This window comes from Gopherus flavomarginatus, chromosome 1 (genome assembly GCF_025201925.1).
Source record: "Gopherus flavomarginatus isolate rGopFla2 chromosome 1, rGopFla2.mat.asm, whole genome shotgun sequence".
NCBI lineage: Eukaryota > Metazoa > Chordata > Testudines > Testudinidae > Gopherus > Gopherus flavomarginatus.
This window is the reverse complement of record NC_066617.1, coordinates 97,120,698-97,133,619: the sequence shown is the minus strand read 5'-3', so window position 1 is coordinate 97,133,619 and position 12,922 is coordinate 97,120,698. Positions and strand designations below refer to the sequence as shown.

At 50.4% G+C, this 12,922-nt stretch overlaps 1 protein-coding gene across 2 annotated transcripts in view; it reads left to right on the top strand.

Moving 5' to 3' along the window:
- Positions 1–266: 266 nt before the first annotated feature.
- The window catches only part of L3MBTL2 (L3MBTL histone methyl-lysine binding protein 2), a 28,097-nt gene continuing 15,441 nt past the window's right edge, over positions 267–12,922 (top strand). The window contains exons 1-7 of one of the 2 annotated variants that reach the window (XM_050917091.1): positions 267–433; positions 5,799–6,072; positions 6,376–6,509; positions 6,880–7,003; positions 7,112–7,191; positions 12,254–12,371; positions 12,767–12,901. In XM_050917091.1, coding sequence (XP_050773048.1) covers positions 413–433; positions 5,799–6,072; positions 6,376–6,509; positions 6,880–7,003; positions 7,112–7,191; positions 12,254–12,371; positions 12,767–12,901 — 886 coding nt within the window. In that variant the 5' untranslated portion in view covers positions 267–412. The remainder of the gene's footprint in view (positions 434–5,798; positions 6,073–6,375; positions 6,510–6,879; positions 7,004–7,111; positions 7,192–12,253; positions 12,372–12,766; positions 12,902–12,922) is intronic. The other variant, XM_050917082.1, reaches the window with a different exon arrangement.

The following is a 12,922-nucleotide window of genomic DNA, read 5'->3' as shown; positions in this document are numbered from 1 at the left end:
GAAGGTGGCTCGGCCTCAGGCACCTCCCTCCGCCCAGGACTGTAGCCAGAGTGACGCAGGCGGAAGGACGGAGCACGCCGGAAACCACCTGCCTCAAAGGCGGGGCTGTAACCCGCCCACATGGCCGCCTTCTGCCCGGCTATCTGCTGTTGCGAACTACAGCTCCCAGAATGCCTCGCGGCGGGAGGGACGCGTTCCCGGCTGTTTCCGGTTGTTAAGCAATCTCTCCTCGGATTGGTCGAGAGGAAGGGGCCAATAGGCTTTTCCGGTACATGGGGGACGGTGAAGCTAACGCGCTCGTGACTGGCGTGTGACGCCCTGCCGGGGGCGGGGCCTGGTCAGCGACTGCAGCATGTGCCTGGCGGCGGCGGCGGCCACGGCCCCCAGCTGTTAAGTGGGTCGGGCGGGAGCCATGGAGCAGGAGCGGGGCGAGGTAACCGGCGGGGTCCCTGGGGGCCGGACACTGACCCTAGGCAGGGCAGAGAGATGCTGCAGCCTCCGATCCCTTTGCCTTCTCCGGCCCCCGCCACCGGACACAGGAGCTCCGGCCTCTCGCCGCGGGGCTCCGGGTACCCTGCGCTGCAGCACGGGGGGGGGGGTCTCACCCGACGTTATAGCGGCCAGGCGCCTCGCCCACCTGTGGGTGAGACGCCGCCATCCAGAGCCCTGCTCCGCCCAGGGAGTGGCTGGGAAGCCCTCTCCGTCCCAAGGGTTCCCCAGCCAGCCCGCCGCAGCAGGGGGGCCGTACGGAGCAAACGGGGCTGGGCAGGGACGTGGGCGGGCAGGGAAGGATCCTTCGCAGAGGGTGCCCTGATTTGTGTTCGTAAAAGGACCTGGTTTGTGGTGCGGTAACGGGCCCCCACCTGCCTCTGGGTAGATAAGGCTCCTTCAGTCGACGTAATGCAATAAGTGGTGCCTGGCTTTGGGCTGGGGTGTATTCGCTGAACCCCTGGACTTCTTCGCTGCCGGCTTTTGGCTCTGGCCCGTGCCCAGGGCTGCGAACAATATCCCGTTTTTCTGCCACTGCCTCTGCGGGGAACTGTTCAGGTTCGATGGGAGCAGCTGGAAGCCCCCTGTTCTTTAATGGGAGTTTGTATCTGTTTACACGAGGACCGAGCTGTTTCACTGTGTCCCACTATGTGTCTGGCTGCTCTTGTTTTGAGGAGGGAGGAAGAGGGAAAGCAGTATGGAGTGCAGGGATTGGAGGCTGAAGGGTATCTCTTGCCCTAAAAGTTTAAGCTACTGCATTACCACCTGGGAGCAGTAAAGGACTGGTGACCTTGAAGTAACCAGTCGACCTCCAGTGCGACTACTGTATTGCTGATCCTTCCTTGCTATGTGCCTCTGGGACCTGATCTCTCTTTATACCTCCACTGTGATATTTCTGATCTCCTCTCCATCCTTCTGCCACCCCTCACCATGCACTACCTCCTGGAGGCTGATGCTTTGCTGCAGTTGCATGATCTCTTAGGAACAACTTATCCCCTAACTTCCTTCATCTCTATCCAAAGCCCAGTTCAAACCTCCTCTTACCCTATGTTCTTGCAGTCATCAGGGCTGGTTCTACGTTTTTAGCTGCCCCAAGCAACCTCCCGCCCACCTTTTTTTTTTTTTTTTTTTTTTGCTTTTACTCATGTTTGCACATTCCCTGATTTGCGTTGTTTTCCACTCTGTAGCAGTGGCTGGTGATGGCTCTTGGTTTACTGGGGGCAATTTGTCTTATTAAAGGAGAATCTCTTTTGCATTTGCTCTTCATTCAGCGCATGTGCCTCCAACTTCACTTCCCACCCAGACTGGAAGCGAGATCAGAGAGTTTCACTCCTTAAAGTCTAAAAACCATGAGTGTTTCTTTCCCCTGCTTCTCTCTCCTTTTGGTAAAAGGCTCCTAGTGTCTTTCCCTTTCACCTTAATTGGAAGGAATGTCCCCCAGCCCCCCTCCCGGTCCCTGCTTTCACATCACCACCCTCCTTCCAGTGATCCACTCCTGTAGCGAATTCTTCACGTCTAGGGTCAGAAAATATCCTACAAATCAAAAGGGAAGTAGGGGGAGGGTTAGGGCAATGGGGTCTGAGGGTGCCACTCAGTCTGTCCCAGAGCCATGAAAAAACCTCCTAAATCTTTCTCTTTCTTCTTTCCCAACACTAATGGGGTTTGCATCCAAGCAGCTGTGAATTACGGTTAATGCTGAGGATGGTTTTTTGTTTGTTGTTTCACAGCCACTAGACAATAATCCGCACGAGTTACTGGATGTTCTTTTGCTAGCAGGGCTGCACTTAAAGGCACTTGGGTTTGGGAACCCCCCTCCCTCTTTGCGGCTCTGATCGCTCTGCAGAAAGACCGAAGGAAAGCAGTGGCCGATCCTCAGCTGGTGTGAGTTGACATTGACTTCAGCTCTGACCATTCCCACCTTCTGAGGGGCTGCCCCCAAAGGTATTTCTCAGCTACACCTAGCAAGAGTGACACGGGTCCGGGACACACTCTACAACCCGAGGCCCAGATCCTGCTCTCATGAGAGAGAAGTCAGCACAGATCCTTCCATAGCAGTTAACAGGGCGATTGTTTGCAGGACCAAGTGACTCGCTCTTAAAAACCCCCATAGAGCACATCCAACTACACAACCTGCCTTCCCTAGATTCTGCCTTGCCGGATGGGCAGGGGAGGACAAAGCCCTGCATTAGTGGGATCCTTTTCCTCTCTTTCCCCCCTGATCTAGCACCCACAACGAAGACATGGCTGCGAAGTGCAACAGCCCAGTGGATGCTGATGTGCTGAGCGGAACCACAGGCCCATTCCTGACCTTGGATCCCCTCCATGAGCAGAAAGGTGCCAGCTCTGGAGGAACATTGTCAGCAAGGACCCTGTCCTGGTACGGAACTGATCTGGATCCCTGCCAATCTGCTGTCAATTCCTTCCACAGGAGTTTATAAGAATGTCTGAACAGGATCTGTACATCTGTTGTGGCTTGCCACTGTCAGCTACACCCTGACACAGGGGAGCTCTCCCAGGGCTCATGTTGTGTGGGGTCTCACCGGCTGTCATGAGCTCGGGGAAGGAGCAAGGCTGGAAACAGGATGGTGGAGTCTTCACTCTCCAACCCTTCCTGGGGCGAAACTCCCATTGAGTTCCGGGGGGATAGGTTCCAGCCCTGCACCTTTCCATGCAGCCCTGCAAAGCACTTGCCCATGGCAGATCTTGTATTCGTTTGGATGTTCCCGCACAGGAGAGGGAGAGAGAGCCAATTGTCGGGCAAGCCAGCACCTCGTGTCTTTCCTGTGACCAGGGCGGCACCTGCCCGTCTCTCCAGGTCGCTGCTTGGCAGAGGGACTGTGTTCAGGTGGGAGCATTTGTGGGTCCGTGATTGCAAGCCAGCGCCATGGACAGCAGCTCGGGAAAGTGCTTGGGTCCCAGACGAGCAAACGCTGGGAAGAAAAAACGCGCGGGGGGAGTTAGCCTGGCCTTGACTCACCTCGTTGTTTCCAGAGTAGCGCGGAATGAGCCCATAATGGTGTATGGTGTAGCCTTTGTTAGGAGTGTGTTTGAGTCTGACCGTTACGTTCTTGTGAGTCTTTGCTTCTCCCAAAGTCATCTGAGTGGAAGCATCAGGATGCTGAAGAAATACAGACACACGCAGAGAGAGAGAGAGAGTGCCTGTCCTGGCAAAGTGCTCTTATACCCTGTCCCTCTGACCATTCATTATTTCTTTAGAGTCATGTTGTCTTTTGATACTACTCTGTCAGATCAAGTGCCTTTGGCTAGGGCAGCCTGCTGCAGCCATACAGAACGATCGGAGAAATTAGGCTCCAGCGGTGCTGGTGGGGTGGAAATGGGGCTGGATACATCACCCTGACCCTCTGTGTACGCTGCCTATTTGTATGGACAGGTCTCCTAGGTTTCCCTAGGAGTTCCCCGTCTGGAATCTCTCCAACCAGACATACGAGTGTGAAATATCCTGAACTCTGTGTTAGCCTTACCAAGTTCCAGGCCACGTTCACTTAAAGGACAGGGTTGATGCATGTGGGATCTAGCTGTCATGCTGAACGTCACTCTGGAGATCCATAAACTAGCTCTTTGAACTCTCCTGTCAGGTGCCTTATTGCGTTCTTACATTATAAGCCATTGTGGTTACGAGATATCCCAGTGAAGGAGCCCTACAATGGCTGACACGTCTGTGCTAGCCCCTATATGCTCTCCTCTTTGCAGATGTGCTGGCCCCTTGCACACCCCCGAATTTCAGGATTGAGAGCTTCTGAGCTTGATGCAAACTGGTTAGCCTGGAAACAGTACCGATTTCCGTTTAAACCCTATGTGGATTCAAGCCCAGAGAGGCAAACCTGATTGGAAACTGAGGTCTGTGTTCGGAGAGGTTTTTGATTTCAGCTCCGTTGGGATTTTGAGAGTGGCCCTGCAAACCCTTCCTGTCCTGAGTGATCCTTACCCCACAAATCGTTCCACCAGAGCCAGTGGGGTCAGTCCCATTAGTAAGGATGGCAAGATCTTAAGGAGAATTAGACGTTGCAGAAGTTTATCTGGTTGAGCCCCAGGCTCTGTTCCCAGCACCTGAGCTCCTTCTAGCTTTACATGCATCCAGCTTCTCTTTTCTACCGGGCTCTTGTACAGTAAACCCTGTGAATCTCACGTAAGCACGCGGGCCAGTTCTCTTTTCCTTACAACACCTGAAAGCCTCAACTCCTAGGAGGAGGATGGCCAGAATGCCGCCCCTGGAAATGTGCCCCCTCAAGCACGTGCTTGTTTTGCTGGTGCCTAGAGTGGGTCCTGGCAGTCATCAACCCTTCTTGTCTTGCCTTGTTCACTGTCGCTTTACCCTCTTGCTCCTCCTTACTAACAATCCCATAGTGCTGTAACAGCTTTGAGTCTGGACGTAGTCATGAACAACTCATGATGAAATGAAATGTTACACTCTTTCATTCATACAGATCTGTCTGTTCAAGGTTTAATATGTGGAAATGGGACTTGTCCTGTTCACTGCCACTGCATCTCCTGGGCCAAATTCAGCCCTGACATAAGGCAGTGCAGTTGTTCCTTAGGAATTGCACCTCCTTGTTTCAGCACTGAATTTGATCCCTGAGTCTCAAGCTTTATTGGGGAATGTTGGGGTGGCATGGAATTCAGTGACTGAAGCTGAAATGTTTCCTCTGGATTAGGCATGTCACGCTGCACAGAAATATCCAGTGCTGCCAGTGAACAGGTTCAACTACTGAGAAGAAGAATGGATGAAGGGACATGTTGTGGACTCTCCATCTCTGGAGATATTTAAGAGTAGGTTAGATAAATGTCTATTAGGGATGGTCTAGACAGTATTTGGTCCTGCCATGAGGGCAGGGGACTGGACTCGGTGACCTCTCGAGGTCCCTTCCAGTCCTAGAGTCTGAGTCTGTGTTGTCTACTCTTCCCCCTCCTCCCCAACTTTTTACTACCCTCTCTCCCTAATATGGCTGTAGGTCTCCTACATTCTCACTCCTGATAGCCTTCCTCCTCCCCCCCCCCCCCCCCAATTTCTGCACTTCTGTGACTGAGTTCTTCTCTGGGAATGCTGAGTATGATGGGTAAAACATTATAAGAGAACTCACTCAGCAGGTGGGAGTTCTCTTCCCCTCCTCCCCACACACTCCCAAGTGAGTTGGACCCTTGCTCTTGGGTTTGCTAGATAGAATCTTTAACAGCCACACCAGGTTTCCCCTCCCTAAGCCTCGTGGAACAGCCCTGCTGTGCTGAGGCCTGGTTTACTGCATAAGGGTATTTTGAAAATCTTGGGTCTGAAGAGTTGTCCTCTCCTCTAGTTGTCTCCCTTCTGCCACAAGACATCACCCTTGGAGTGGATGGAGGAGGAGGACGATGAGGAGGATGAAGATGACAACGACTTGGACTTGTTTGGGGGTTATGATAGCTTCCGGGGTTACAACAGCAGCATGGGCAGTGACAGCAGCTCCTGCCTGGATGAGTCTAGTGATAATGATGTGGCAGATCGTGAAGCTGGGGAGCTGCCCACTTCCCCTCTGCCGCTACATCCGCCCACTACAGGCCGATTGATGGAGGACAGCGGCTCTGAGCCAGGTACCGTATGCTCTGCATGCAACAAAGAGGCACAGTAGCTGATTAGAAACCGATATGTACCCTTTTGAAAGCAGTACAATGCTTCAGGATTTGTGTGATGGTTTAGCTTAATACTCATGCTCTGGGAGTGGAACTGCCCAGTGACTGTGTTCTGAGCTCTGTCAAGAGGCTCTCAGGGTTCTGCTGGGGCTAGTCAAATTAGTTACACTTCCCGACACTGTAGCACTGCAAGGGTCAAGCCCAGGCCAGCAGAGTTAATGCTGTACCCTCAGCTCTCGTTCTGTGCATCTTCCTCTCCCCCAGCTGTGTGTGAAATGTGTGGGATCGTGGGCACAAGGGAAGCTTTCTTTTCGAAGACCAAACGTTTCTGCAGCGTCTCCTGCTCCAGGAGCTACTCCTCAAACTCCAAGAAAGCCAGCATCCTGGCAAGGCTGCAGGTGAGTGACACCCACCTGGTGGCCTCTGAAATCAAAGTGGGAGTAGTATGTAGGGGGAAGTGTCAACCACCTGCTGATAATCCTCCAGCAAGTGCGGTCTACTTATTGGTGCCTCCCTCCCTTCCTTGAGGGGCACTAGGGCATATTAAGGGTCCTGCTCTCTGCAGGGGTGGGAAAAGATGAGGAGGGCAGAACTGCACTGTATCCATGGTGTTTCTGGCTCTTCGTGGCCCAGTGAGTGTAGAAGAACGTCATGACGTCTGAAATCCTTCAGCCAGAGATAGGGAGGTGAGTCTGCACCTTGCCTTCAGGAACACATTATTCCTGTGCCTCTGAATCCCAACCTTCTCTTCTTTTTATGCTTCCACAGGGCAAACCACCTACGAAGAAGGCTAAAGTCCTGCACAAGGCAGCATGGTCTGCCAAAATTGGGGCATTCCTCCATTCCCAGGGGACAGGGCAACTGGCAGATGGAACGCTGACAGGCCAAGATGGTAAGTACAGGTTGGGGTGGAGAAGAAGGAGCTGTGCATTAGACCGGCTGTGCATCCTCTTCAGAACCAGTTCACCTTGACACTCTCTTCTCTTGTGTCTTCCTGCAGCCCTTGTCCTGGGCTTTGATTGGGGAAAGTACCTAGAGGACCATGGTTACAAGGCTGCCCCTGTCAGCTGCTTCAAACACGTGAGTTCTCCTTATTTTCCGTGCCTTTCTGCCTGTGTGCAGTGTGTCATGTCACCTGGGCTTATTGGCTTTCACATGGTGTAGAAGAGCTTGATATCAGAGTCTGTCTCTGCCTCCTGAAAGGGAAGGAGTCTGAGCCTTACTGGTCATGCTGGAATCCTGTGAAGGGAAATGGGCAGGGATCTTGGTGTTATCTGAGATAGAAATGTCATTGAATGGCATCAGCCATTCAGAGTTGTAACCAATTCCAGCCACTATAACTTGAGGCCTGTGGAGGTGGTAGTGGGGCGTGGGAGGGAAGTGGGACTCTGTCCTCCCATGTTGTGTTGGAGGGAACCCCAAACTCTTTAGAAATAGAAACTGTCTGTCTTCTTCCCCCCCCCCCCATCCCCACTTGAGCTGTGGGTGGTTTTTCGTACAATGCCTTTAGTTTCTCTAGTATTACTTTGTTCTTCTCACTCCATGGTCATGTCGTGGACTAGAGGAAATGGCTGTGCTCTCTGCCATAATGTCCCCTAGCATACACGTAGCACACATCGCATCCAGACAACAGCACTACTGGCAGTGCACCAAGGCCGCAATCATATGGATTAGCTTGCTTTGAGCGAAGCTAACAGCCACTGGTTCTCTGCTATGCCAGTCTCCATCAAGACAGGGCCATTGTGGATGGAGCTTGCCTGTTGTCTTAGCCCTGCTGATGCCAATGGTCTTCCCAATAATTATCCCCATCACGCTTGTCATTGCCTGTAAGATCCCCATTCTGCTGTGTAAGGCTCTAGTTGGCTGGAATCCATTTGCCCAGATAAGTAGCATCGCGCACACCATTACTATGGAGCTCTGTATTCTCACAGCGAGTAACATCATCCGCTTCGGAAACCCAGCTAATTCTATTGCCAGCATGTCTCAGAGGAGACCATCTTACAAGGTTGCTGCCACAGGCCGGAGGCTGATGTATGGTCTATGATATCTGTCTGGGGAGAGGAAGAGGTCCCTGGCCAGCTCAGCCTGGTTTAGTGTATAACTTGGCAACTGAGTTCAGACTGGCCAAGGTGGACATCGCTTGGTGTGTCAGATGGTGCTGTGAGGAGGTGGAGGCAGGAAAGATCTAGTACACCCTTCCACTCTGCCTGATTTGCTACTGACTAACGTGGAGGCAACATTCAGTGCTTTGTTGAGGGGACTCTAAGGAGAACTCCTAGAAGGACAGTAGATCCATGGCCTAGCAGGACAAGGAGCTGGACTGGAGCAGCTGGTTGCATTGCCAGCTTCCCACCATGCCAGCTTTCAGGAATCCTGGCTCTGGAGAAGACAGCCAAGCTGAGTTGGCAGGACTAGGAATGGGGAGATATGGGGCCCTGTACAGCAGCAGGTATGCACCTTCTTACCGTTTTATGTACTGATTGGGGAAGTGGGGAGGTTGATTTCACAGGGGTGGGGGAAAGGGTCTTCTGGATGCTGTCATTAGTGTATGTAAAAGGGCAGTTATAACCTTGCATGAGGGTGGAAATACTCATTTTTTCCCCTTCCCTTATTCTGTCAGTCTTCACCCACATGCCTCTGCAGCTCTTGCCAAATCCCTCATCAGCTCAGCAGTTTTGGTTGCTCTGTCACCTCCCAGGCTCTCTACCTGTTTGTACTCCCTCCTTTTGGCTCATAGGCCACCCACCGTTCCCAGTCAAAGTGGAAATGCCTGCATTGGCCTGCACAGTGCCTGGCTGAGCCACACTATGTGGCTGGACTCAACTTGGCAGATCCTTGAGGAGATTGCAATGTAAAAAGTCTTAAAAACAAGAGACTTTTTAATTTCAGGAAACTACTGCTGGCCACAATGGCCACAACATTCATGTGAGATTATATCTGTCTACCCCATTTGCAGTGCAGGCTGTCTAACCAGATTGCTGCCTCTATCTGCCTGCAGTTTCCCATCAGTCTGCCTTCCTGTTAAACATGGAAAACACTCAGGCATATTTTATTGGCAAAGAAAATACAGCCTATAGGCTTAGGATACAGTAATTGCACTGCCTATTCCCGACCTCTCTGTTGACATGCAGTAAAATCCTCTACATTTATCAGACACCAATTAGTCTTGGCCCTTGGCTTTTCCCACACCTGGAACATTTTATTTGGAAAATCTCTGAGCAGATCCTTCAATCTTGTCATCAAGTATTAGGGCAATGATAATTTCCCTCCTCCCCCACAAAAGCTCTCACAAAGCTTCGTCTCCTCTCATCTGTGTGAACCACTACTCCAAACTTACTAGCTTTCTCCCCTTGCTCGCTAAAATGGCTTCTTTCCCTTGACAGGAGCCCTGTAAAGAGAGAGTTTGCAGGATCCTTTTTGGCCCACAGTAAGGATGGCCCACAACATGTGCTGACAGACACACCCTGGTTGAGTTAAACTAGTGCAAGCCCCATGTGTGGACACTGCCAGTTCTAAAGTGATGTATCTGTAAGCTAGGGCAAAATGGATTTTAGGAATGTCCACACAGAATTGCACTGAATTAACGGGAAGGTGCGATTTAAGCAGATTCAACTTAAACTGGTACAATTTTGTTTGTAGGCCAGAGAGCCAAGCCACCTTTCCTAATTCAGTTAGGATCATTCCTCGCTCTTCTCCCTCTACCCTATTAAGTAGCATCTTCACCCACCCTTATTCCTAGAAGTGATGTGTGAATACTAGTGCTCTGTCCTTACTTTGTTCTTGGACTAGAGATGGCATCTTGCAGAAAGGAACTAGAGCTTGAAACTGAAGTGAAATTCTTTTATCATATTGGTTGATATATTGGATGTGCTGTTGCTTTGGCTGTTAACTCTCCATTTCAGTGACCATTGCACCAGTATAGACCTCCCAGAGCAGGCTGGGGGGAAGCTGATCAGATCCACTGGAGTGAAAAGGTTCACAGACCTCGGGGACCAGAAGAAGAGCTGACAAGACGTGTGCCAGGGTTCTGAATTCATGTACAAGTTTGAGAAGGTGGTTAAAACAAGGTTTCCTATGAGAGACAAGGGAAGGTTCTGCCAGGAGGGCAGGAAAATGAAGCAGAGCTCTTTCTGGAATGAGAAGTGCAAATGGAAGAGATGTTTCCCAAAGAAAACACCAAATAAAATGGCTGCTGCGTTGACCCAACATTAGGCCTCCTGGCCAAGGCTACAGTGTAAATGTGACTCCAACAAATCACTCAGTGTGATCTGTTGCACTGTGCTGTTATGTCTGACTCTTGCAGCTGGCCTATAGCCTTTGGGGTGCAATAAAAATAGTCTTGGATAAAAGAGCCTCTGGCTGACTTAGACAGCCCCCTTCATCCTCTTTAATTGTAATACTGCATTGAATTATTCCTCTCTACAATTCCCTCCCCATACCACATGGCTCACCCAAGCGGGAGTTCGATAGATGCATACAAACAAGGATGTGCTCCCTCCAACGTTGCATAACATCTCTTAATTGCAGCTGTTGGCCCATCAGTGCACCCCCCCCATGCTTTCCGCCATAAACTTCCACATGGTACATGTGAAGGGCCTAAACCTGTCACCCTTACATTGTTTTCAGGGCAGATACTAGTCAATGGGGCTACTACCAGTGAAAGCTGCTAATCAAGGTGGCAGAGCTGAGATCTAAGCTAAGGGGCTAATGACTATAGATCACTTCTGCCACTGAGGGAGAAACTGAACCCCAGTGCAGCGGAGTCCTAGTGTAAAAACTGAATTCTCACTATCCATTAGCACTTTGAAGGTGGACAAACAGAGAGCTTCTATCTCGTACTTCACCATTTGCATGCAGTACTAATGTTAATAACCGTTTCAAATACAGCAGTGTGCCTAGTCAGCTGCCTGTAGCTTGTAGTAAATTCTGCATCTTGGCTACATTGTTCGTAGAAGTCATCTCCCTTGATTTCACATATGTTAAGCAGTAAACAGATGGTATAATTGCTATGCTTGTCCCTGTGCTATCACTGCAGGTCAGTGGGTATCTCTGCCTTGCCCTCAGCCCCCCAAAAACTCATTCTACCATCTTCCTGCTAAATATATAGCTGAAATGGCATCCTCTGGGTGGGTGTGACTAGGAAGTGGTTTTGTTAGCCATGGTAAAAATGGCTATGCACTGAGGATCACACTGGAGGTGGAGACACCCTTCATGTCAATATTTTTATTATGAGAATAATTCTCCCTCCCTCTGGTCCATTCTTAAACTCTAGAATTTTTCCATATTGTGGCATCGTGTGCTTTGGGTGGTCTTCCTACGTACATGTTCAGATACCTGCTATGCTGCTCCACTAGGGCTGGTGTCACCATGAGGCAGTGCTCCTCTGATGTATTTGTGGGAGAAGAAGGGCCACATGAGTTTTATTGATAGCTCCTAAACAGTTTGGAAATTGTAATACTTCAAGTCCTTCAGTGATTTCTTGCACACTGGCCACCTTGCTCACGTACCCCTACGACACTGTACTGCCATGCATGCAGCCCATGAAATAGCAACTATGATAGTAGCACCTACTGTGGTCTTCGTGACCTCAAACTGGTGTCCAGCTGCCGGGTGATTGTCTGGGATAGCCAGCTTCCATGGGGCAATTGCCTCCCTTTTTTTTTTTTTTCTCATGGTGATTAACACTCTTGTCCTAATGGACTGGCACTGCAGGGTCACAGTTAGCTCACCAGAGGCATGGAAAACTCTTCTTTCTCATTCTGAAGTTATGCAGTCACTGCTGCTTGTCCCAGAGCCAGAGAACAACTTGGTGGTGTCAGTCTTGTTATGATCTGGGTGCTAAAGCCATCTTTGGATTTCAAAGTCAATACCCCATTGGGATGAACTGAACAGTTGAGAACTTATTGTTTCAGGCTGTGTGCAAGCTTACAAACGAATTGTCTCATTATGCTGGGTTCATGTTGTCATAGGTTCCCTTTACAGCCCTAATGGCTGGAAATAACTGTGATCTAAATGAAAGCATACATTTTGGAGCACAGCTCTGTGAGCAAGAGGCAGATTATGTCTGCAAAATATATGCAGCCTGGGTCATAATTACCATTCCCTTCTCTCCTCTCCCTTCATTTCTGCCCCAATCTTGCAGGTGCCGCTGTTTGAGCAGTGGGAGGATGTGATGAAAGAGATGAAAGTGGAGGTGTTGAATAGTGATGCTGTGCTCCCCAGTCGGGTATACTGGATCGCTTCTGTCGTCCAGATTGCAGGTAGGTCTCTGAGAGATTTAGCTCTCTTAAACATTCTTAACATTCTCAGTTACTGATAAGCCTATCTGGCCTGGCCATATGACAACTTAACAGGGCTATGGGAGCCATCCAGGGGTCTTTGAAAGGGGGAAATGCCAGGAGGGAGAAGAGTCGTTTAGGAGCAATAGATGGAACCTAAACAAAGGTAAATTGGCAGGACTCGTGGAAGGACTTTGTGTTGCTGAGCTCCATTAAGCTGTGCTTGTCTTCCAAGGGAAGTAGTGGAAGTCCTGTCACTTGAGTCACTTGAAGCTAATTTTCATGTAGTGCTGGAAAATGTGTTGTAGGGAACAAAGTAACCAGAACATAGAAACAGTCAAGATTTAATGCATCTCTTCCCTCTTTGTCTCCTGCAGGATACAGGGCGCTGTTGCGTTATGAAGGCTTTGAGAATGACTCCAGCCATGACTTCTGGTGCAACCTGGGCACAGTGGACATTCACCCCATCGGCTGGTGTGCCATCAACAGCAAAATCCTGGTACCCCCACAGAGTGAGTGCCTGTCTGGTGCCA